The sequence below is a fragment of the Spinacia oleracea genome, chromosome 2 (genome assembly GCF_020520425.1).
Source record: "Spinacia oleracea cultivar Varoflay chromosome 2, BTI_SOV_V1, whole genome shotgun sequence".
NCBI classification, from domain to species: Eukaryota; Viridiplantae; Streptophyta; class Magnoliopsida; order Caryophyllales; family Amaranthaceae; genus Spinacia; species Spinacia oleracea.
This window is the reverse complement of record NC_079488.1, coordinates 29,485,763-29,511,589: the sequence shown is the minus strand read 5'-3', so window position 1 is coordinate 29,511,589 and position 25,827 is coordinate 29,485,763. Positions and strand designations below refer to the sequence as shown.

Genomic DNA, 25,827 nt, shown 5'->3' with positions numbered 1-25,827 from the left:
ATACCTGAGTGATTTGAGATTACTTGTTTGAGAACTGGTTACTTTGACGTTGACCAACCGTCGCACCGTAAAAGGAGGCTATAAAGGCAACGCTCAGGTAATCACCTATCAAACGAAGTCTAATCTCAAGATCGCCAGATTGGGATTGTCCTCCCATAAATAGGGATGAGATGCTTAAAAGTTGTACAAGGCCACTCGGAGAGCTAGAAACTGTAAAATGCATGGCCGTGCTCGGATGAATCATAGGTTATGATTATCTGTTTATTTGATCAGTTGAACTCTGAAACCGAGAAACACCTCTGGACATAATAAGGATGACAACTCTTACCTTATGTTCAAGAGCAAGCATCGAGCGACAAAGGAATTAGGTAATGCACACTTGTCCCTAAGGACAAGTGGGAGACTGCAGAAAATAATGCCCTTGGTCCAAGTATGCATTCAATGTTAAGTCTAATAAATGCGGTTCAGTATTAATTAACAAGTTAATATTTCAGTGAGATGAAGTGAGCTGAACGCCTAGCTAGAGGCCGCTTCAGTTCAAGTGGAATTAATAATATTAATCCACAGCTTACTCTTGACTGAACCCGTAGGGTCACACAAATAGTACGTAAACGGATCAAGTATTTAATGGCATTAAATACTCCATCTATGGATATTCGGAATCGACGGATCTTGGTTTCAGTGGGAGCTGAGATCGTCACAAGCAAGAAATGAATACGCCGGAAACGATGATATTGCCGGAAACGGAAATATGGATTGTATCGGAAATATAAATATTATCGAAGTCGTAGATGTTGCCGGAAACGGAAACATGGTACGTATCGGAAAATATTAATGGAAATGGAAATATTACCGGAATCGGAAATATTGCCGGAAACGGAAATATTGTCAGAATCGGAAATATTATCGGAATCGGAAAATAATTCCGGAAACGGAAATATTAAATATTTGTTCGTAACGGAAATTAATTCCGGAATCGAAAATATTAAATATTGTTCGTATCGGAAATGAATTCCGGAACCGGGAATTTAATCGGAAGCGCATCGTACGAATAAGCATCGGACGAGGCCTGCCGGATGAAGGCCCAGCACGAAGCCGGGCCATCGCCCAGCAAGCCAGCGCGCCACAAACGCCCCAAGCCAAGGCAGCGCCCAGGCCCATCGCAAGGCAGGCCCAGCGCGCGCCAAGGCCACGGCAGCGTGTGGGCCTCGTGGCATGGGCTGCGAGCTCGCAGGCCGCGCGCGCATAGGCGCCCCTCGTGGGCTGCCGTGCTTGTGTGTGTTTGTGTTCATACACGAATCCTAAAGCTATTAGGATTTGATATATGATTAAATTCCTAATCCTAAAAGGATAAATTAATTAATTAGAGTTCTAATAGGATTCAAGTTTAATTAATTAGTATCCTAGTAGGATTCCAGTTCCCCTTTCATACCTCTATAAATAAGTGCCTAGGGTCATTATTTAGAGACAAAATTGAAGTATTCTAAAGGTAAGATTTTAAAGAAAAATTCAGCCACTCTCTTGCCCCTAACCAGCCAAAAATCTATACTACCTTAAGGGCGATTCTAGTTGGTCAAGCTTAAGGCGGATCCGGACGTGCTGTGGACTATCTACGGAGGGACGACACTTGGAGTCGTAAAGACTTGTTCTTGTTCGGTTCGGGCGCAACTAGATAGGGCACGCAACAAAGTGTATGCACCTAAACTATGCTAAATGATTATGTGTAAATAATATGCTTTCCTGGCTTTAAGGTTTTTCCGCATGATTTATGTTTTGTCATATGTATCATAACCTAACATTTATTTCAGCTGCATTCTTCAAATTAGCGCCTATAAAAAAAATATTTGACATCTTTAGATTAGTAAATAAAATCTTTGAAAATATTATATACAGTATAAAAACCCGTGCCAATAAACCATTAAAAACCCACGAGTTCACTTGAGCATATTAAACACAACAATCAACAATGGCACAAGCTATCGCGATGATCAAGGACATAAATCCTACTGCGAAAAATTTGACACTACAAGTTAGAGTTGTTCGTTTATGGACAATGGCGTCATTCAAAAATCCGGAGGATGTTTACTCTATTGACATGGTGTTGTTAGATGCAAAGTTAATCATTTTAATCTTATTTCAATTTTTATCAACAACTTTATTATCGTCTTCACATTACTAATTATTTAATTATGTTTGTCATTTCTCATTTCATGTTAGGGTGATAAAATACAAGCGACTATCAAGAAATCTTTGTTGAGAACATTTCAGCCTGTACTCAATGAGGGCGAAATATGTACTATATCAAACTATCGTGTTGGAAAGAATAGTGGGGAATACAAGCCTACTGATCACCCGTACAAAATAAATTTTGTGCTTTTGACCCGTGTTAACGTCTTACATGCGGCAAATATTCCTACATATGGTTTTGATTTGGTGCCTTTTGATGCAATCATTTCAAATGGCCTAGATAGCACCTGTTTAGTGGGTATGATAAAGTTCTTTTCTTACGGAACATATGATATGAGTTATAGTATATAGATAGTTTGCTAATATAACATTATATTTTCATTCAATAGATGTGATTGGATATCTTTCTGGAGTAACAAGTAGTGATGATTATATGAGGAATGGAATTTATACAAAGCAACTCACTATTCAGTTAGAGGATCTACAGTAAGTTAAATAAATGTTTTTTTATATAAAGATTTTGAATTATGTATTATTAATATGTTCACGGGGAATTTCAGAAAAAATGTGATAAGTTGCACTTTGTGGAATCATTATGCTGATGAATTGAAAACTTGGTTGGCTGAGCACCCAAATTGTCAAGTTATACTTATAGTGCAGTTTGCGAAAATCAAGACTTGGCAAGGTATGGAATAAATTGATTGATGGTTTATGAATAATTTCATAGTTATATAATATATCTATCTTATACATATAAAGGTACTAATGGATTATCAAGTTCAGTTTTTGCAACAAGACTCCATACCAATTCAAATGTGGAGGAAATCAACGCTTTTAAAAATAGGTATGTAAATGAGAAGGTCTATATATACTTCATATTGTATGTATACGCAGAAATGTATTATAAGAGATATATATTTCATGTTTAAATTCATAAAGTAAAAAGAATGATAACCGATATTTAAAAATATCGTTTGTCTTTTGTAGCTTTGGGAAAGGAGGAAAGACTTCATCAGAAACGGTGACTCAACTAAGTAGTCATACCTCTCAGAAAAATGAAACAGAATTCCTAAAAAAATCCGAGAGAAAGCATGTTGATGAGATACGTGAGACACAAGAGGCAAGTGATTAATCTCTAACCTTTTCTTATATAATAATGTTTTGTGTAATGTATTTAACATAATACAATATATTTTTTCTTAAAGGTATGTTATTGTGTGACACTAGCTGTGATCGACTCTATAGAAACTGAAAATGGGTGGTTCTACCTCGCATGTAAGAAAGATTATAAAAAAGTTCAAGAGATGAATGATGATGTGGGGGTGACAAAGTTTTGGTGTGATAAGTGCAATACTAATGTTGAGCTTGTTCCAAGATTTAAAGTCCAAATTCGGGTTGTTGATGATTCTGGAAGTGCTTCATTTTTTTTATTTGATCGTGAAGTGGTGCATATCTTGGGTAAATCTGCTTTATCCATAAGGGAATATCAGGCACAGGTAGACACAATTCTATAATTTAATATTATCTTATTTGATGGTTTAAGTTTGTATGTAACCATGTTAATTGACACATATATTTGTTGATGGTGATGGCAGGAAGGCAATTCAGATTCATTTCCTAAATATTTAGATGAACTTTTGGAAAGGACGTATTTGTTTAAGATTAGGATTACAGATTATAATCTTAAGCAAAATTGTCCAATATTCACAGTCACGAAAATCTCTGATGATGAAAACCTCATAAAGTCCTTCCAAGATGCTAATACTCCTGAAAAGGTAGTGTTAAGTTTTGTCGTAATCTATAGTACTATTTTGTATCCTTTACTAACCTTTTTTGGTGTTTTTTCATATATATAGCAGCTTGAGCACGAGGAAATTGATGTTACTTCAAAGACTGTGAATGCCAGAGAGGTATTAATATTATTATCTTTTACCATTATCTAAGTTCACTTATTGATTTACATCTTAATTCTATGTTCTTCCAGGGCTAAGCACTAACATTTATTTCAATATTATTGTAAAACACTATCACCATACACAGTGAGGACATGGACGACAACTGTTCCAATAGTTGTATCACTCCAAACCAAAAATGAAGTTCCAAAGATTTTGAAGACGATGGGAATCTTACATCTACTGAGCATTCTTCAAATAAGTACAAGCGAATTATTTCGATTAAACAAGAAAAAGACACCGCGGATAACTAGAGTCATTATAGTTTACCTAGGCTTTTCATTTTAATTATTTATTTTGGAACATTCCAATTTTTATGCATTGCATTTATATGACGTGAGGGATGATATGTGAGTTATTTTTGCTTGCTTTAAGAGAATAGATTAAAATACATTTCCCAGTTTTCATTTTTCTAATTTGGTATATCTGCTTTTATCACTTGCCCACTGGTCACCAAATTCTAATTGCTCATGAATGCAAAGGCACACTGGTATGCAGTTAAGCTACGTTAACCTTTATAATATTTATCCAATTACTAAAGAGTTCATCTGACGTTCATTGGAATAACTACTTGGTTGCATTTATTTGCACAAAATTAACACACAAAAGAATATATTTTCCTGTAACCGCATGATGTCCAGGAATATTAACTTTATTAATGATACCCATTATAGAATTAAACTATTATTGCATGCATTTTTAGAAAATAGGGCTATAGCAACGGCCTATAAGTGTTGGCAAAGATCCATTAAATGTTGCCATAGACCTATAGCAACACCTAACATGGCGTTGCCAATAGGTGGCGCTGCTATAACTCTATGGCAGCAGTTATGATGCCGTAGGCAACAATTTTATAAAATTGCTGCCATAGTTATCATTAGCAACGCTTTTCTTAGGCAACAATTTTTAACTTTTGCCAACAGATTTATTATATATAACGCGACAGTTATTAAGTTTTAGTAACAATTATTTAGGATTTCAAGCAACATTAGTGTTTAGGCTAACGCTTTTATTATCTGTAGCAGCACTATCAACAACCTATGACAACGTTTATTGCTCTAATATTGCAACGCTTTTGTAGTCTATAACAACATTTCTTGATATAACTATTGCGGCACTTTTACACAAGTCTTTAGCAACGTTTCTTGATACAACTATTACAACACTTTAATGCGAGCTTATAGCAACAGTTTCATACGCATTTATTTAATCGCTCATTAAAACGAAAATATTATACCAAAATAGCCAACTATTACAAAAATAAAACATTTATTTCAAATTTAGTTTTATTTATTATTAAAATAAAATATCCATAACAATCATTCTAATAACAAAAACATTGTTATAATATAAATATATCAATTAAGCTAACTAATGAATCTCCAAAAAGAAATAATAGCTCAAGCAATCTAGAACCTATCTAGTTTAATTTATTTGTCCAAAATTAGCGCAAAATAACTTCAATCTATGCCCTTCCTGCCACCCTTTTATCAAGCATTCTCCTTCTATCTACCATCCTGTAAACAATAAAATAATAGTCAATATAATAGGAAAATTAATGAATGTAATTAAAATGAAATAATACGATCAATGCAAAACAACAGCCGAAAACTACACAACACAACTGCACATGAAGAAACAAAAATGAGCAGCACAATTGCACGTGAAGGGCATAAACACTCCGGCAGCTCAGACCCTTGTAGAACTGAACAGACTAAGAGATAAAAATCTGAACAGACTAGCAATTCAGAATTTCAACAGCTACTAGGAGATCAGAATCTGCTAACTATAACTGAACAACCACCCTTGTGGAAGTGAACAACTACTAGTCACCCTTACGGAACAGAACTATACTCTAGACTGACAAGCAGAACAACTAGAACAAATAACTGGAAACACACTTGCAAATTGACAACCAAAACAAATAACTCCAAGAGAACAACCAAAAGACTTGAGTGAGGGGGAAAGAAAATCTAATGCTACTAGAATATTACATGCGTCTTTCTCAGCTACAATTCCAACATCAATGCCTTAAACAACATCTCCTACCCAACAACGTACAACCAAGGAAGCTGTCAACCTAGGCTGTGACTAAAGGATTGTGTTAGGTAGTTAAAAAATTAGAATGATAGGTTCTATTAAGAAACCAACATTGAATTGAGCATTTGAGAAAATAATGTATCAATAAAAAATTATACCTAGTCATAGTATTAGTAATAGTAGCATCGGGAATTTAAGGCAAGCGAGAGTTAGATGTGTAAAACAAACATACTCTGACTTAGTTTTGCCCAAGAAGGTCATGTAGCTATAAACGAGAAGGCAATGAACTCATTACAATTTCCAAGGGAATTGCATGTAGAAGGGGTTTCCATCTTCCTCGCATACTATATGGGCATACCAGAAAATAATTCACACCCACCAAATATTATCACAGTAGAGCAGAATAGACCAAGCTCGTAAAACCAGGATATACTTTGTATTTATTGTGCGACTGTTATGAAGTGGCAGGCAGTGTACAAGAAATTCTCATACTTGCAATTGCAGAAGCATGACTAAATACATCCTTTCCCATATCCCAAGTGAGAGCCTGTTTGAGAGACACTAGAACAAGGAAGTACTAGCTTATCTCTAATATTTTAAAGTAGTACAAGTAACACTGTTAATAACCTTTCCCCCACTGCCTGAACAAAAAACTAGAAGAACAGCAGCTGAAAACACCACTGCTTGAACACACCAACAACCAGAAGCCACCCTTAACAGAACAGCTAGCATTAGTGGTTGTCAGGAATGACATTAAGGATACAAGAGGAGGATATGAGCAACATTTAAGGAAACTATATATATAGTTGAACAACATTTAACACCCAGCTAACTGTGAGATCATAGCAGTTATAAGTTATACCCTATATCTGGATCAAGAAATTGCTGGGCTTAATGCGGCAAGTTCACTTTCAGAACTGGATTGCACAAAAAAACAATAGATTGCTCAACTTAAGAGAAATGTTAATAAATATTGACAATACCCAAAAACTTCATCACTAACCAGGTTAGTAACTGTTAGGTTATGATACATATGACAATTCATAAATCATGCGGAAAAACCATAAAGCCAGGAAAGCATATTATTTACACATAATCATTTAGCATAGAATAGATGCATACATGTTGTAGCGTGCCTTCCCTAGCTGCGCCCGAACCGAACAAGAACAAGTCTTTAGGACTCCAAATGTCGTCCCTCCGTAGATAGTCCACAGTACATCCGGATCCGCCTCAAGTTAGACCAACTAGAATCGCCCTTAAGGTTACTAGGAATTTCGGCTATGTGTTTGCAAGTGTATGGCTGATTTTTCTTTCAAAAACTTACCCTTTGAATACTTCAATCGTACCTGCAAATAATGACCCTAGGCCCTTATTTATAGAGGTATGGAAAAGGAACTGGAATCCTATTAGGATACTAATTATTAAACTAGAATCCTAGTAGGACTCTAACTAATTAATTTTATCCTTTTAGGATTAGGAATTTAATCATCAAACAAATCCTACACAATTTAGGTTTCGTATGTGAACACAAACTCTACACGAGCATAACCCACGAGCGTGCAGGCCAGGCCCGCGCACAGCCCACACGGCCGCTCGGCCCACGCGAGCCGCAAGCCCATGCGAGCAGCAGCACAGCTCGCAGCCCATTGCTGCGCGCGCTGCGCGCGCTTCCATGGCCTGCTGGGCCTGGCCTTGCGCTGGGCCTGGCGTAGCCTTGGCTGTTCGTGTGGCGCGCTTGGCTTGCTGGGCGATGGCCTGGCTTCGTGCTGGGCCCTCGTCCGGCAGGCCTCGTCCGATGCTTATTCGTACGATACGCTTCCGATTAAATTCCCGGTTCAGGAATTCATTTCCGATACGAACAATATTTAATATTTCCGATTCCGGAATTAATTTCCGTTTCGAACAAATATTTAATATTTCCGTTTCCGGAATTATTTTCCGATTCCGATAATATTTCCGATTCTGACAATATTTCCGTTTCCGGAAATATTTCCGATTCCGGCAATATTTCCATTTCCGATAATATTTTCCAATACGTACCATGTTTCCGATTCTGGCAACATCTACGATTTGGATAATATTTATATTTCCGATACGATCCATATTTCCGTTTCCGGCAATATCATCGTTTCCGGAGTATTCATTTCTTGCTTGTGACGATCTCAGCTCCCACTGTAACCAAGATCCGTCGATTCCGAATATCCATAGATAGAGTATTTAATGCCATTAAATACTTGATCCATTTACGTACTATTAATTCCACTTGAACTGAAGCGGCCTCTAGCTAGGCATTCAACTCACTTGATCTCACTGAATTATTAACTTGTTAATTAATACTGAACCGCACTTATTAGACTTAACATAGAATGCATACTCGGGCCAAGGGCATTATTTCCTTCAGTCTCCCACTTGTCCTTAGGGACAAGTGTGCATTTCCTAATTCCTTTGTCGCTCGATGCTTGCTCTTGAACATAAGGTAAGAGTTGTCATCCTTATTATGTCCAGAGGTGTTTCTCGGTTTCAGAGTTCAACTGATCAAATAAACAGATAATCATAGCCTATGATTCATCCGAGCACGGCCATGCATTTCACAGTTTCTAGCTCTCCGAGTGGCCTTGTACAACTTTTAAGCATCTCATCCCGATTTATGGGAGGACAATCCCAATCTTGCGATCTTGAGATTAGACTTCATTTGATAGGTGATTACCTGAGCGTTGCCTTTATAGCCTCCTTTTACGGTGCGACGGTTTGTCAACGTCAAAGCAACCAGCTCTCAAACAAGTAATCTCAAATCACTCAGGTATTGAGGATTTATTGTCTAATAATTTTAATGAAATTTACTTATGACAGATTTTCATCTCTTACAGTAAAGTTTCATAGGTCTTGTCCGATACTAGTCTTCCCAAAGTAAGTATCTATGCAAATGATTATGACATTGCCATGTCCACATAGTTCAAGAAACAGAACTACTAGTCATCTTGCATTCTAATCGTCTAACGTTTTCTATGCGTCCAATTTTATAGAAAACTCCGACTAGGGACCATTTTCAACCTTTGACATTCAAGTTCACTTGATAGACATTTCTTAGTCACAGGACTGGTCCTGACAGTCTATCTTGAATATATCGTCAAATTGAAGGGACTCATCATTTAATAAACCACAAATTAAATGGAAAAATGAATTCTCTTCATTTATTATGAATGATTAACCAATAATGTTTTACAAAGATTTAAACTCTAAAACTTTAAAACATTAAACAAGGATATCAAAGCCATTCTCCAATATGCTTGATTCCCATAGCTGCAGTGTGCGAGTTATGCTTCGTCTGCGGCAGAGGTTTAGTCAATGGATCTGATATGTTGTCATTAGTTCCAATCTTGCTTACCCATCAAGCACCTTATTGATATAAGTGCTTTGACTAAGTCCAATCATCTTTTTAGATCTATCTCTGTAAATCTTGATGCCCAATATGTACTGTGCTTCTCCTAGATCCTTCATCGAAAAACATTTCCCAAGACAAATCTTGACAGAGTTCAACATAGGAATGTCATTTCCGATAAGTAATATATCGTCGACATATAATACTAGGAAAGTAATTTTTCTCCCACTAACATTATCCGAATAGACTTTAGCATTGCAACTGGTGAAAAGGTTTCATCGTAATCCACGCCGTGGACTTGCCTGTAACCTTTTGCAACCAATCTAGTTTTGAAAAATTCAAGTTTCCCATCCTTGTCCTTTTTCAGTTTGAAAACCCATTTTCTTCCAATGGCTTGGTAGCCATCTGGCAAATCGACCAAATCCCATACTTGGTTTTCAGACATGGAGTCTAATTCAGATTGCATGGCTTCTTGCCATTGCTTGGAGCTAGGGCTCGTCATAGCTTGTTTGTAAGTCGCAGGTTCATCACTTTCAAGTAATAGAACGTCATAGCTCTCGTTTGTCAAGATACCTAAGTACCTTTCCGGTTGAGATCTATATCTTTGCGATCTACGTGGGGTAACATTTCTAGATTGACCATGATTCTCACCAGATTCTTCTAAAGATCTCTGAGTTTCATCCTGAATGTCATCTTGAGCATTCTCTACAGTTTGTTGTTCGACTCGAATTTCTTCGAGGTCTACTTTTCTCCCACTTGTCATTTTGGAAATGTGATCTTTCTCCAAAAAGACACCATCTCGAGCAACAAACACCTTGTTCTCAGATGTATTGTAGAAGTAATACCCCTTTGTTTCCTTTGGATATCCCACAAGGATACATTTGCCAGATTTTGGATGAAGTTTGTTTGAAATTAATTGTTTGACGTATACCTCACATCCCCAAATCTTAAGAAAAGACACTTTTAGAGGCTTTCCAAACCATAACTCATATGGAGTCTTTTCGACAGCTTTAGACGGAGCTCTATTTATAGTGAGTGCAGCTGTATTTAGTGCATGTCCCCAAAATTCTAATGGAAGTTCGGCCTGACCCATCATTGACCTGACCATGTCTAGCAAGGTTCTGTTCCTCCGTTCCGACACACCGTTCCATTGTGGTGTTCCAGGAGGAGTCAATTCTGATAGAATTCCACATTCTTTCAGATGGTCATCAAATTCATAGCTCAGATATTCACCGCCTCTATCAGACCGCAGTGCCTTGATCTTCTTGCCTAATTGATTCTCTACTTCACTCTGAAATTCCTTGAATTTGTCAAAGGATTCAAACTTATGCTTCATTAGGTAGACATAACCATATCTACTGAAGTCATCAGTGAAAGTGATAAAGTAGCTGAAACCACCTCTAGCATTTGTACTCATTGGTCCACATACATCTGTATGGATTAAACCCAATAGTTCATTTGCTCTTTCTCCAACTTTAGAGAAAGGTTGCTTTGTCATTTTGCCAAGTAAACATGATTCGCATTTACCATAATCCTCTAAGTCAAATGGTTCTAGAATTCCTTCCTTTTGAAGTCTTTCTAGGCGTTTCAAGTTTATATGGCCTAATCGACAATGCCACAGATAGGTGAGATCTGAATCATCCTTTTTGGCCTTTTTGGTATTTATGTTATAAACTTGTTTGTCGTGATCTAATAAATAAAGTCCATTGACTAATCTAGTAGATCCATAAAACATCTCTTTAAAATAAAACGAACAACTATTGTCTTTTATTAAATAGGAAAATCCCTTAGCATCTAAGCAAGAAACTTAAATGATGTTTTTAGTAAGACTTGGAACATGGAAACATTCTTCCAGTTCCAAAACTAGCCCGGAGGGCAACGACAAATAATAAGTTCCTACAGCTAATGCAGCAATCCGTGCTCCATTTCCCACTCGTAGGTCGACTTCACCCTTGCTTAACTTTCTACTTCTTCTTAGTCCCTGTGGATTGGAACATAAGTGTGAGCCACAACCTGTATCTAATATCCAAGAAGTTGAATTAGCAAGTATACAGTCTATAACGAAAATACCTGAAGATGGAACGACTGTTCCGTTCCTCTGATCTTCCTTTAGCTTTGGACATTCTCTTTTGTAATGGCCTATTCCATCACAATAAAGACAGATTGATGTGGACTTGTCCTGCTTTGATTTAGCATTGCCCTTGGACTTTCCACTTTTCTTGAACGGTCTCCTTCTAGCCTTGAGTAAATCTTTGGCTTCACAATCCAGTATTATCTCAGCCTTTCTGACAAGGCGAACAAATTCTGCAACTGTTTCTTCTCTTGGTTCACTTAGTTATAGTTGCTTGAAGTGACCAAACCCACTGTGTAGTGAATTGAGCAAGATAGAGACTGCCATCCTTTCGCTTATTGGTGTTCCTAGTAGACTTAGGCGATCTAAGTATGAACGCATAAGATCCACATGGAACCTTAGTGGGACGCCTACCCTCTGTTTAGTGCGAAGGAGCTGAACATGTGTTTCTTGGACTTCCATCCTATAACACCTGTTGGGAGAACTAACCTTTAGACCAGACATTGATTCAATCAACTCATGGACGTTCAGGTCCCTGTCCTCCGTGCTTCCACGACAGATATCCCTCAGATTCTTGATGAGCGTAAAAGGTTCATAGGCTACAAACCTTCTAGCCCAATCATCAGGGATATTGTTCAGCATGAGACTCATAACCTTTTTGAGATCCGCATCCCAGGCGAAAAATCTCTCAGGGGTCATGTCTCTGGCATAGTAGCTTGGCATGGGATGTGATAGTACATACTCAAGTCCATTGAGTCTGACTATTTCAACTAGCTTAGCTTCCCATTCAAGAAAATTTGCCAGGTTCAGCTTGACAATAAGCTCAGAACCCATGATGATGTTTTGATTGTTGTTTGCCATAGTTAAAACTACAATTGAAAAGAATAAACAAATAAATAATCATTCACAGTTTCTCTTAATAAACTTAAATTCTAGCATACATGCATAATTCAATGTTCATTAAGCATTTTATTCAAGTTATGTGTTCCGGTAGGTGTGAATAAAATGATTCCAAGATCCTAAAATCATTGAAGAATTAAGCACAGTTTGTCGACTTAATCCTAAAACATCTTAGGTAAGCAAAAGCCTTTTGCTAATAGTCTAGAAACTATTCTTGGTTGATAGGTACGTCTAAGAACTTATTAGGTAAACCTATCGATTTTGCCACGACATAAAAGGACTCCTTACTTATATCGTTGAGTTTCACCAAAACTAACATGTACTCACAATTATTTGTGTACCTTGCCCCTTTAGGACCAATAAGTAACACCTCGCTGAGCGAAAACTATTACTAGATTGATGTAAAGGATATCCAAGCAAGTGTATATTTTGGCATGGCACCTTTTAACTCAATTTTTAAGTTTGGAACTTAAGGCTCTTACTATGTTGGTTAGATTTTAAGTGAACTAAAATCCTTAATCATGCAACATAATCAAGCTTTGATCTCATGCATTTTAAGACATATTTAAAAGCAATAAATAACTTAAAACATGCATAAGATAAATGTGATCTAGTATGGCCCGACTTCATCTTGAAGCTTTAACTTCAAAGTCCGTCTTGAAAATCTCCGTGGGAGGCACCATTTTCTTCAAATAGAATAAGCTATAATTAAAACTAACTACAACTATTTGATGGTACGCAGACCATATTGAATTGAAAAACAACTTTGGTACTTTAGACCAATTACATTCAAATTAATGGTACGCAGACCATATTTTCTATCCTATTTGGGCCATACTAGTCACTTCATAACCTGCAAAATAGTACATATACAATATATACCATTCACCCATTCATTATCATGAATGGCCCCCATAGCTGGTTAGTAAAACACATTATGCATCACATAAACATTTGCAGCAATTAATCAAGGGCACCAATAATCTACAAATTATTCAGTCCTTATTAATTCTAATCAAGTTGTTTTAACCTTAAGGATTTGTAGACCTAATCAAGAGTATATGACTAAAAAGGGCTCCCACTTAAACCAATAAATTCATATGCTTTACTAATTTTAAACATAAAAATGTATTTCTAGTCTAACCGGAAACATACAAATTTAATTAAAATTTCAAGCTCATATAAATTTATAATTGAATCCATAAATTTAATTTAATTTCAGTTGTTTTTATATTAATTCATGATTTTAATTTTAGTAAAATAATTAGAATAAATAAAATTTATTATAATTACAATATTCAAAATTAAAATCCAAGAAATTAATTTAAATTATTAATTTTAAAATTAATTAAAATTACGTAAATTTAAAATTTCAAAATTAATTTTTTTTAAAAACGATCTAATCGCAACGCAACAATACCACGCAACGCACGCCCATGGGCCACACGCACACAGCCATCGCTGGCCATGTGCGCGCAGCCCATGCGTTGCGTCGCATCGCTGCTGCTCCCCATCGCAAGGCGCGCGCCAGCGCTCGTCGCAACAAGCATGCTGCTGACCATCGCTGGGGGCAGCGCTCGTCGCACATCGCAACAAGCATGCTGCACGCCATCGCTGGGCGCAGCGCTCGTCGCACGCACACATGCGCTTGCTGCGCGCGAGGCTCCGTGCGCTTGTGCGAGGCAGTGCGCGCTGTGGCGCAACACGCTTGCTGCCCACACGCGACTGCTCGTGCCTTGCTTTCGCCCTTGCCCATGCGCCCATTGCTCACAGCCCACGACACAAGGCAGGGCTGCTGCCTTGTGCTCGTGCACCATGCCCTTGCTCGCTGCATTCGTACCGCATGGGCAACGAGCTCCCTTGCTCGTCGTCGCATGCCCGCACTATACAACACCCCTTAAGGGTAACACGTAGCGTCCATTGCTTTGTGCGTGCAAGTTATATGAGCGAATCGCATAAAAATTTAGAATTTATTTTCAAAATTAATGACAAATTAATAAATAATATTAATTTCATAATTTTAGGGCGAAAAATCGAAAATTTATTATTTAATTGATTTCCGATTAACATGGATTCAAGTCTAGGTCATAAAAATTTAAAATTTAACATAAATTTACAATTTTTATGGTGGTTTTTAATCATAGGTATCTAATTAAATTATAACTAATTATGAAAATCAAATTAATTCTAAATTATTCCAATTTTCAACAAATTAATCATAATTACAAATTAGATTGCATAATTAACAAGGCTAGGCATTCAAACTTGTTAAACATATACAGTAGGTCAATCAACAATTCAAGATTTATCAACAAGAATCGCAAATATTTAATTTAACATCTTAAATTTACGAAATTTTGCATTCGAAAAACTGAAACCTCCGAAAAGTCATAGTTAGGCTTCGAATTTGAGAACTCTGGGTTCGGCCGAAAAAAATATTTTTGTCAAAATTTTAGAATGCCTTTTACATGGGGAATTGACACAAAAATCACTCGATTTGGATGAGTAACGAAGAAACTGCCGAAAAACTGCGTACGTATAATTAAATAAACGCAATTTGCAATTAATTAACAATTACGAAAATTAATCACCCCTTTTAATTCTTGCAAATTTGTAATATTTAACCATGTTCATGCAATTTAGATTATGAAAATAATAAGAGGCTCTGATACCACTGTTAGGTTATGATACATATGACAATTCATAAATCATGCGGAAAAACCATAAAGCCAGGAAAGCATATTATTTACACATAATCATTTAGCATAGAATAGATGCATACATGTTGTAGCTTGCCTTCCCTAGCTGCGCCCGAACCGAACAAGAACAAGTCTTTAGGACTCCAAATGTCATCCCTCCGTAGATAGTCCACAGTACGTCCGGATCCGCCTCAAGTTAGACCAACTAGAATCGCCCTTAAGGTTACTAGGAATTTCGGCTATGTGTTTGCAAGTGTATGGCGGATTTTTCTTTCAAAAACTTAATACTTCAATCGTACCTGCAAATAATGACCCTAGGCCCTTATTTATAGAGGTATGGAAAAGAAACTGGAATCCTATTAGGATACTAATTAGTTAAACTAGAATCCTAGTAGGACTCTAACTAATTAATTTTATCCTTTTAGGATTAGGAATTTAATCATCAAACAAATCCTACACAATTTAGGTTTCGTATGTGAACACAAACTCTACACGAGCATGACCCACGAGCGTGCAGGCCATGCCCGCGCACAACCCACACGGCCGCTCGGCCCACGCGAGCCGCAAGCCCATGCGAGCAGCAGCACAACTCGCAGCCCATTGCTGCGCGCGCTGCGCGCGCTGCCATGGCCTGCTGGGCCTGGCCTTGCGCTGGGCCTGGCGTGGCCTTGGCTGTTCGTGTGGCGCGCTTGGCTTGCTGGGCGATGGCCTGGCTTCGTGCTGGGCCCTCGTCCGGCAGGCCTCGTCCGATGCTTATTCGTACGATACGCTTCCGATTAAATTCCCGGTTCCGGAATTCATTTCCGATACGAACAATATTTAATATTTCCGATTCCGGAATTAATTTCCGTTTCGAACAAATATTTAATATTTCCGTTTCCGGAATTATTTTCCGATTCCGATAATATTTCCGATTCTGAAAATATTTCCGTTTCCGGCAATATTTCCGATTCCGGCAATATTTCCATTTCCGATAATATTTTCCGATACGTACCATGTTTCCGTTTCTGGCAACATCTACGATTAGGATAATATTTATATTTCCGATACGATCCATATTTCCGTTTCCGGCAATATCATCGTTTCCGGAGTATTCATTTCTTGCTTGTGACGATCTCAGCTCCCACTAAAACCAAGATCCGTCGATTCCGAATATCCATAGATAGAGTATTTAATGCCATTAAATACTTGATCCGTTTACGTACTATTTGTGTGACCCTACGGGTTCAGTCTAGAGTAAGCTGTGGACTAATATCATTAATTCCACTTGAACTGAAGCGGCCTCTAGCTAGGCATTCAACTCACTTGATCTCACTGAATTATTAACTTGTTAATTAATACTGAACCGCACTTATTAGACTTAACATAGAATGCATACTTGGACCAAGGGCATTATTTCCTTCAGTAACAACACATCAGTATATTAGAACGGGTCAGAACAACAGAACATATCACAACAGAGGTAGTTTTATATTACCGGCTTGAAGTAATGTTAGAGTTCATTACCGTTTTCTAAATTTTGTTGTTTTGCTGTTACAGCTTGCCAAAATTGTTGCTTAATGTATTCATATCTACTGTTTGAACACATGCTGCAAGTACGATTAATTTCTCCTGAGCATGGACATCCAAGTGTATATATAAAGCAAATCATGCAATTTTATAGCTGTATTCATGCTTTCTTGTCTCTTTGGATGAATATTTCTTTCTTTTTTTGTTACCTTGATTATATGAAATCTCATAATATTAGTGCAACACCTGTATTTCCATCACCTAGATCTAAAGGAGCATCCAGGATTGCTTGCAGATACAACCAGCGTTCATATATATATATATATATATATATATATATATATATATATATATATATATATAGGCCATTTCTCTTAAGAAAGACTGTTTCAATGACAAGAAAAGGGCCCTCGGTTTTATTTTCAATATTGAATCGTGGCATTCTATTTCTAGTGAAATTTTAACATGCTCTACTAGATCAACCCATCTAGCACCGCATTCTTATCCATCCTTTCATTTCCAATTTTCCACATTATGGTCTTACTTGAAGTCTAGAATGTGTTAGATACATACCCAGATGGGTTAATGCTTAATTTCATAATGAAGTAATCAATTCAAACTATTAAAATGTGGAAATTTTGTTTTATACCACTTTAAAAGTTTTTTTTTTTAAAAAAAATCTAAACTTGTAGCAAAAGCTAAAAAAAAATTCATTCGGGCCAGTCCCCATCTCCTCTAAAATATCAAAATGAGGCTAAGCTCTTTCACCCCCTAAGTATATGTGAGTTTGTAAGTGCAGTTGGCATGTTATTTGATAATGAGATCACGAGGTACAAAAGGCAGTAAGGTTGCCTGCAGCTCAACAACACCAACAAAACAAGAAAGAAACCAATTCCAATTGCAACCAATTAACAAACGTAATATCCGTATAAACCATAACACAATATAGAAGAGACCGTAGCAGTTGTGTAGCAGTATATAACAGAGCAACACCATAGCAGTATAGACCAAAGCAGTAGTAGTATAGAAGTGTAGAACAGACCAGCAGTATAAATGTATAGACTAAAGCAACAGAATAAACCATAGCAGTCGTATAGAAGTATAACATCAGTATAGAAACAGGAAACAAAATGAGAAAGAATCCAACAACAGTATAGCACCAGTATAGACCAGAGCAGCTATTAAAACTCAACATCATCACCAAACAACAACCAACTGATCAAGACAACGAAAGAAAGAAACAGAACTGCAGCAGAATAGTTGAATATTTAATAAATAACCCGAAATAACCTATTGGGATCAACAAATACACACGTGAACAAAAATACAAATTCCCCAATCAACCAAATTTTCCAATTAACCGAATTACCTAATTAAGAACCCTAATTAATCCCTTAAAACCACAACAAAAAAATAAAAAATCAATTGAAATCGGTTAATAACTTAAACAGCAAAATTGTGCAATTTAAGACCAAATTCGAGAGATACATACCAACTCACGTAGTTCTTCTCTCCAATTTAGAATTGGGATTCGCCAATTTCTGTATCTCCAATCCAGAGGCCCGGCCAATAGCCAATTTAGAAACGCCGATCTAAAATCTCCTACTGCTTTAAGAAACGATGACTAAAGATCAAAGACAACAACAAGGAGGATAAACAGGACCTGAGTATTCCGTTACAAACTGGGGAAAAATCAAGCAAATTCAAAATATCAAACTAATTCTAGAATTCAAGCATAAAATCAAAGCATAAACGAAATTAATAAAGCAATTAATGAATTAAAGAACAAAACAAATGAAGAATTAGAATTATACCTTGAAATGAAGAAATTGCATCAAACTTTGAAGAGCAAAATTGAAGAACAAAATTCAAAGCAAAGAGAAAAAGAAATCTGAAAATGATGATTGAATTGAATTTAGAATCAAGAATTTCAGGCTAAGAATCCTTAATCCTAATCTCTAATCTAAGCCCTAAACTAATTCTAGAGAGAAAATCCTAAGCTAAGCCTAAGAGAAATGAAAATTACGTAATGAAAGCCTAATTCACAATGCTGCGATTTTCGGTCTTTATAGTAGCAGCCCCGCAAAGCTGTGCGATCGCACCAACAAAGGCTGAGTTCCTGCCTTGATTTTGGCAATTCGTGTGCTCGCACTAAACTTCAGTGTGGTCGCACAGCAGTGTGCGCACACACGCTAAATCTGTGCGTTCGCACAGCTACTGCACTTGCTGTTTGCTAGTTGCTGTGGCTGCTATTCTTCTTCGATGTTGCTGCTGTGTTTGCCTGCTATTTCTTGCGTGATGTTGCTGCTGGTATTTCTAATGTACAGCTGCAAATAAAGCACTCAATTGAGCAGCAACGAAGCTCAAACAACAGCAGCTAAGTATATGCTTCATGTAGCTGTTGTACTTGCTCGTTGTTGCTGTTGTTGTGGCTTCTTGCGTGAGTTGCTGTGACTGAAATTCTGTGCTATTCTTGTTGCTAGGATGTTGGTTGTGTAGCTGCTACAAGATACTGCAAATGAGCTAAGGTGAGGACAAGAGGCTGCTGCTGTAATGCCACGAACAAGAGCTTGAAAGTGCGCGTAAGTACAGCAGCTATGGCTGCTGTTTGCTCGATGTTTAGCTGATGTTCTTGCTCGTGTTTGGCTGCTGTAATGGTGTATGTCTGCAGGGATGTAGCTGCTACAATGGTTGCTCTTGATGCTGCTATCAAGGCACTAGCAAGGTGATGAAAACGAGCCCAAGGGGCTGTTGCAAGAACACGAGTACATGGCTGTTTTTGTGCTCGTGTTGCTGACTGTTGTGGCGCGCATTGCTGGCTGTTCGTGTGCACTTGTGGGCAGCAACCTAGTGGCTGCCTTGTTGCACATTACGGCTCCTTGCATAAGCTCATGGCTTGCTTCGTCGCTGTACAAGCAAAGAGTCGATAGCAAATAAGAAAATCGCAATACATGTTATTAAAAAATCGAAAACATTATTATTAATTCGTTTAACATTTTTACAAATCGTAAAACATATAACTCGTCGACAAGCATAATGACACATTAATAATACGTTAATACTCAAAACGAACCTTACGCAATAAGAATGCGCACAAAAGACACGTTTAGAGCAAAAACGACTAAAATATGCGCAAGACGAGAAAATGTTACGATAAATGCAAAAGTGCAATAAACGAACTAAAAACGGTAAAACTAAGCAAAAATAATAATAAAATGCTAATAAAATGAGCTAAAATCCTTAGCTAAGAGCGACATAAATGTCGCTCATCAAACTCCCCCAAGCTAACCCTTTGCTTGTCCTCAAGCAAAGCTAGAATGAGAAACGGGGAGGAGAGTGAGCTTATTTATTAAAAATTGAAATTACGAAAATAAGATCTAGCCACTAGAATGCACACTAAATCACTTTCGTAGGAATCACAATTGCATTTAAGCGCATGCAACAAGCTCTTTGAACCCCACAATCGCTCATGAGGGCGAGTGGGATCTCGCAAGGGTTTCCAAAGAGAAACACCCATAACTCTTCCAAAAATTTGAATCAAGGCAAGAACTAAAAATGAAAAACAAAAAAGAAAAAGAAAGAAAAGAAAAAGAAAAAGAAAAGAAAGGAAAAGAAAATGAAAAACGAAACTACAAAACTCAAGATAAGGGCATTTATTATGGAACAAATACGAGAGAATGCTAATATTACTAATCAAATAAACGCAAGCACGCTAAACAATGTCCTAAATCGAGTGAAGGATTCGAATGCCAAGTAAAGTGAACTAAGGGCTAGCACTAGTCAATCCCCCTACATCCGGGCATACCACGTCAAATCTCTAGATCTTATCCACCCTTGAGAATAGCGTCTCAAGACACCGCGAAGGCGCCAGAAAATTAATATTAGGCTACCCGACATCTTAGCATGACAACCTTGTTCCTTAAGCTTGACCAAATCCTCCCTCCACCGGCAATGACTCAACTCTAAAGGGTCAAGATGACTTTTAAGGTGCAACGTAGGCTAGGGGTAAGGTGCGGAATAAATTTGGCAATTTGGTGCTCATACCTAAAGTGAAGCGCAATGATAGAACTAAACTCAAGCATTTTGAACCAAACACAAACTCGTACCACTTATTTGGGATACCCCCAAGCTTATTCAACAACTATTCTAAACTAAAACTCTTTTTGTTCTTTTTCTTGCTTTGATTTTCTCTTTTTTTTTTTGCGTTTCAAATGAAACTTTTTCTCTTGCCTTGTTTTTCTCTTTTTTTTTGGCTTTTTCAACATTTTCCTTTTTCTTTTTTTGCTTTTGCTTATTCATCTACTATATACAACATAATTCCTAAACTTTGCCATTCACACCAATAACAATCATTCCTCAACATTGCATAATCAATCAAAACCAACAAGCATCATAACTCTAAGCTTCACTATCACTTCTAAGGGTGAAAACAAAACAAAGGCTGTTAGGCTTGTAATGTGCTCATAAGAAATGAAGGGTCAAGGCTCAAATGGCTAGCAAAGGGGAAAATGCAAACAAAAATATATGAAAAATAGAAAATAAAGTAAACTAAAAAGAAAAATAGTCACCGAAAGAAATGCCTCTATCGTCCCCTAAAGTAGTTCGGTCGCGGTCTCGGTCTCGGGAAGGAAATGGTCAAACTCGGGAGACAAGAAAGTCAATGCTAAGGATCCATGCCACTCAATGAATATATATGTGTTTGGGCTTATTTTTTTGAACATGAACCTCACAAGGGAGAAAATACCATTCTCTCCGGCTTCAAATCACTAGAGAATTCGACACCATCTTACCACAAGCCAAGAGTTCATGATGCATGCTACCCATGGTTCAACCAACTTTCTTGACACCAAATCCTAGACTCGACCTAAGACATTAAGAACCGTGCAAGCATCTACCAATTAGGAATAAAAACATTCTAGCCTACAAGTTCCAATTTTATTTGCCCAATTCAAGAATCTTGCCTAAAAATCCTAGAAAAGCTTGCCTTGACAAAGGAAAAGGAAAACAAAGAAAGAAAAGAAAGGAAAAAGAAAGAAAGGAAAAGAAAAAGAAAAAGAAAGAAAAGGAAAATCAAGAAAATCAAGGAAACTAAACAAGAAATATGCACAAAATCCAAAATATTCACAAAATCAAGCAATCCATCACACGGAGATCAAAGTAGCAACAATAGAATCTCCCCCCAAGCTCGAATTAGGCCATGTCCTCAGGGCCTAAAACAAAACTAGGAGGGGCACAACTACCCATCCAACCAATGCCCCACATGAATGAAGCCCGACCCCGAAGAATGCAAGAGAGTTAGAAGGATGTTACCGGAATTGTCGTGGGAGCAAGTCCCGCAAAGAACCGTTAAAACCCGAACTAACTCACCAATAGGAATGGCCGGACATGGCAAAAATGGATGCAAAGATTACCGCATCAAGAAATCTTGAGCCACAAAAAACTTCAAAAGTCGAGAAAAATTAGTATACATGGGCCAAGTGGCCAACACCCACGGGTTGCCTCCCGAGAAGCGCTCTTTTTACGTCATTAGCTTGACGCCTCTTACCTCTAGTAAATACCCCGACAACGATTGCAATAGTTTGTCATATGCAATGGAAAACATATCCAAGTGTAACAAGTAGGCAAGAGTCAAATGAGAAGCAAGCACAAAGTGGAATGCAACTCTATGCCTACAAGGGGTAGGGAGCCAAAAATAAGAAAAATCAAAATGAAAAACAAAAGAAATACTCCCTTCTTCATGCTCCTTTGGGGAAGGAGAATCATTAGGATCAATAGAGGAAAAAGAATCCTCAAGCGGTGGTAGTCTTGACAAAAAGGGAAAAGAAATGGGAAACGAAGGATAAATGTTGAGTTTTCTCTTTCGAAATGGGGAATGAGGGAAGGGAGTGGGAACCAAAGTTTTACAAACAACTTCACTCACATCACATAGAGCACAAGAAATCTCAACATAAGATCCTTCATTCACTTTAAAATCTTTTTGGTTGGCACATTCACTCTTTTCCTCAATTTGAATCCATTTAAGCACTTCAAGGCAAAATGGAGCAAATTGATTTTCATCACCATCATCGATGCATTCACTCTAAGAGGAACGAGTAGGAACAAACTCTCCGATACTCAATTCCTCAATGTCATGCATCATAGGTGGCAATGTAGCCTCAAACTCATCTGTTCTCCATGAAACTTCCTTAATAGACACTTGCAATAGGTAAGAAATGCCCAAAAAACCTTTGACAATTTGTTGGGACATGCCTTCAAATGAATGCAAACAAGAGTCTATTCTTTGCTCTTCTTGAATTTCAAGACATTTTATGAAAAAGAGCCTCTCAAACAATGATTTTGGAGACTCAAAATTCAAAGAGCTTAGGAAATTATCATGGAGAAAAAGAAGATCATCAAGCGTAATCGATTCATCATCTTGAGAAACAAAGGAATTTGCCATCTTTTTGGTTTTCAAAGAAAAAGAAAAATGAACTAGACTAGCGAACTAGAATGAAAAATCAAACATTGATGCCATTCCCTGGCAACGGCGCCATTTTGATAAGGTGTTTTTCCGTCGTTGAATAGAAAATCACCTCACCAAACAAAATTTATAAAACACCTAAACTACTGGCTATATTGACTATAGCGGCAAGCATAGGGATCGTCCCATAGGAATGGATATGTTTGACTATTCAATCTATGCGTTCACAAGCTAGTTCGGATGGAATTTGAGTTTTTGAATTAAACTAATCAAAGCTAGAAATGCAAACAAATAAAGAAATTCTAGAGGATTCGGGAATCGGCTATGGAAATCGAATCAAAGGAAGCACAAGGTCAAAACATTCATGAATATGCAAAGACTTGATGCATAGGCAAATAGCATCTAATGACGAACCCTCCACCTCTCGGATAGGGAACGCTAAGCGTCTAACCCACGGAAGAGCTTTCGCCTAATCCTAGATTAAACTAACTAGCATATAATAGGCACCACTATTTGATCACACAAGATAGGCCCACAATCTCTCGCCAAACCTATCCTATGGTTCCAATTGAATCTTAATCGAATAGCATTTGCGACTACTACTAAACTAGGCATGGATGTCCTAGCACCGAATCACATTTAATCACAACATCAATCATGAATTTCCCCAAAACTTCTCCAAATTCAATCCCAAAGCTTCATCCCTCACCTCTAGGCTAAACTACTCAATTAGCATGATTAACATCAACATTAAACTAATATTAATCCTAATCATGAATCTAATTGCAACAATGAAGCTAAATGAAACAATAAAATTCAGAAAATTCAAACCACAAAAATTAGGGAAAAATCAAGCAAATTCAAAATATCAAACTAATTCTAGAATTCAAGCATAAAATCAAAGCATAAACGAAATTAATAAAGAAATTAAAGAATTAAAGAACAAAACAAATGAAGAATTAGAATTATACCTTGAAATGAAGAAATTGCATCAAACTTTGAAGAGCAAAATTGAAGAACAAAATTTAAAGCAAAGAGAAAAAGAAATCTGGAAATGATGATTGAATTGAATTTAGAATCAAGAATTTCAGGCTAAGAATCCTTAATCCTAATCTCTAATCTAAGCCGTAAACTAATTCTAGAGAGAAAATTCTAAGCTAAGCCTAAGAGAAATGAAAATTACGTAATGAAAGCCTAATTCACAATGCTGCGATTTTCGGTCTTTATAGTAGCAGCCCCGCAAAGCTGTGCGATCGCACCAACAAAGGCTGAGTTCCTGCCTTGATTTTGGCAATTCGTGTGCTCGCACTAAAATTCAGTGTGGTCGCACAGCAGTGTGCGCACACACGCTAAATCTGTGCGTTCGCACAGCTACTGCACTTGCTGTTTGCTAGTTGCTGTGGCTGCTATTCTTCTTCGATGTTGCTGCTGTGTTTGCCTGCTATTTCTTGCGTGATGTTGCTGCTGGTATTGCTAATGTACAGCTGCAAATAAAGCACTCAATTGAGCATCAACGAAGCTCAAACAACAGCAGCTAAGTATATGCTTCATGTAGCTGTTGTACTTGCTCGTTGTTGCTGTTGTTGTGGCTTCTTGCGTGAGTTGCTGTGACTGAAATTCTGTGCTATTCTTGTTGCTAGGATATTGGTTGTGTAGCTTCTACAAGATAATGAAAATGAGCTAAGGTGAGGACAAGAGGCTGCTGCTGTAATGCCACGAACAAGAGCTTGAAAGTGCGCGTAAGTACAGCAGCTATGGCTGCTGTTTGCTCGATGTTTTGCTGCTATTCTTGCTCGTGTTTGGCTGCTGTAATGGTGTATGTCTGCAGGGCTGTAGCTGCTACAATGGTTGCTCTTGATGCTTCTATCAAGGCACTAGCAAGGTGATGAAAACGAGCCCAAGGGGTTGTTGCAAGAACACGGGTACATGGCTGTTTTTGTGCTCGTGTTGCTGACTGTTGTGGCGCGCATTGCTGGCTGTTCGTGTGCACTTGTGGGCAGCAACCTAGTGGCTGCCTTGTTGCACATTACGGCTCCTTGCATAAGCTCATGGCTTGCTTCGTCGCTGCACAAGCAAAGAGTCGATAGCAAATAAGAAAATCGCAATACATGTTATTAAAAATCGAAAACATTATTATTAATTCGTTTAACATTTTTACCAATCGTAAAACATATAACTCGTCGACAAGCATAATGACACATTAATAATACGTTAATACTCAAAACGAACCCTACGCAATAAGAATGCGCACAAAAGGCACGTTTAGAGCAAAAACGACTAAAATATGCGCAAGACGAGAAAATGTTACGATAAATGCAAAAGTGCAATAAACGAACTAAAAACGATAAAACTAAGCAAAAATAATAATAAAATGAGCTAAAAGCCTAAGCTAAGAGCGACATAAATGTCGCTCATCATGGTGAAGGAAGGAGGTCGTGCGAGGAGGCGAGGCAATGTTAGGGTTTCGCAACGGGAGAGGAAGGAGAAGAGTGACGTCGAATCTAGTGGCCGACTAGCAGCGGCAAAGGAAGGAGATGCAGCGACAAAGGAAGGAGATCGTGTGATGATTGTAAGTTCGATTTCCGAATTCGATGATTGTAAAATCTCATTTTCAGGAATTAATATGATTT

At 37.6% G+C, this 25,827-nt stretch overlaps 1 protein-coding gene across 1 annotated transcript; it reads left to right on the top strand.

Moving 5' to 3' along the window:
* Nucleotides 1-1,966: 1,966 nt before the first annotated feature.
* Nucleotides 1,967-25,083, top strand: LOC110789971 (uncharacterized). The gene is made up of 11 exons (XM_056835779.1): nucleotides 1,967-2,098; nucleotides 2,218-2,485; nucleotides 2,577-2,673; nucleotides 3,175-3,307; nucleotides 3,393-3,683; nucleotides 3,783-3,962; nucleotides 4,044-4,097; nucleotides 18,975-19,058; nucleotides 19,237-19,265; nucleotides 19,409-19,462; nucleotides 25,026-25,083. The coding sequence occupies exons 1-11, from the start codon at nucleotides 1,967-1,969 to the stop codon at nucleotides 25,081-25,083; spliced, it is 1,380 nt and encodes a 459-aa protein (XP_056691757.1).
* Nucleotides 25,084-25,827: the final 744 nt, after the last annotated feature.

Coding starts and splice junctions, on each gene's coding strand:
- LOC110789971 (XM_056835779.1), top strand. CDS start 1,967: ATGGCACAAGCTATCGCGATGATCAAGGACATAAATCCTACTGCGAAA. Junction 2,099..2,217: donor ATGTTTACTCTATTGACATG/GTGTTGTTAGAT, acceptor ATTTCATGTTAG/GGTGATAAAATACAAGCGAC. Junction 19,059..19,236: donor TTGCTGCTGGTATTTCTAAT/GTACAGCTGCAA, acceptor TTGGTTGTGTAG/CTGCTACAAGATACTGCAAA.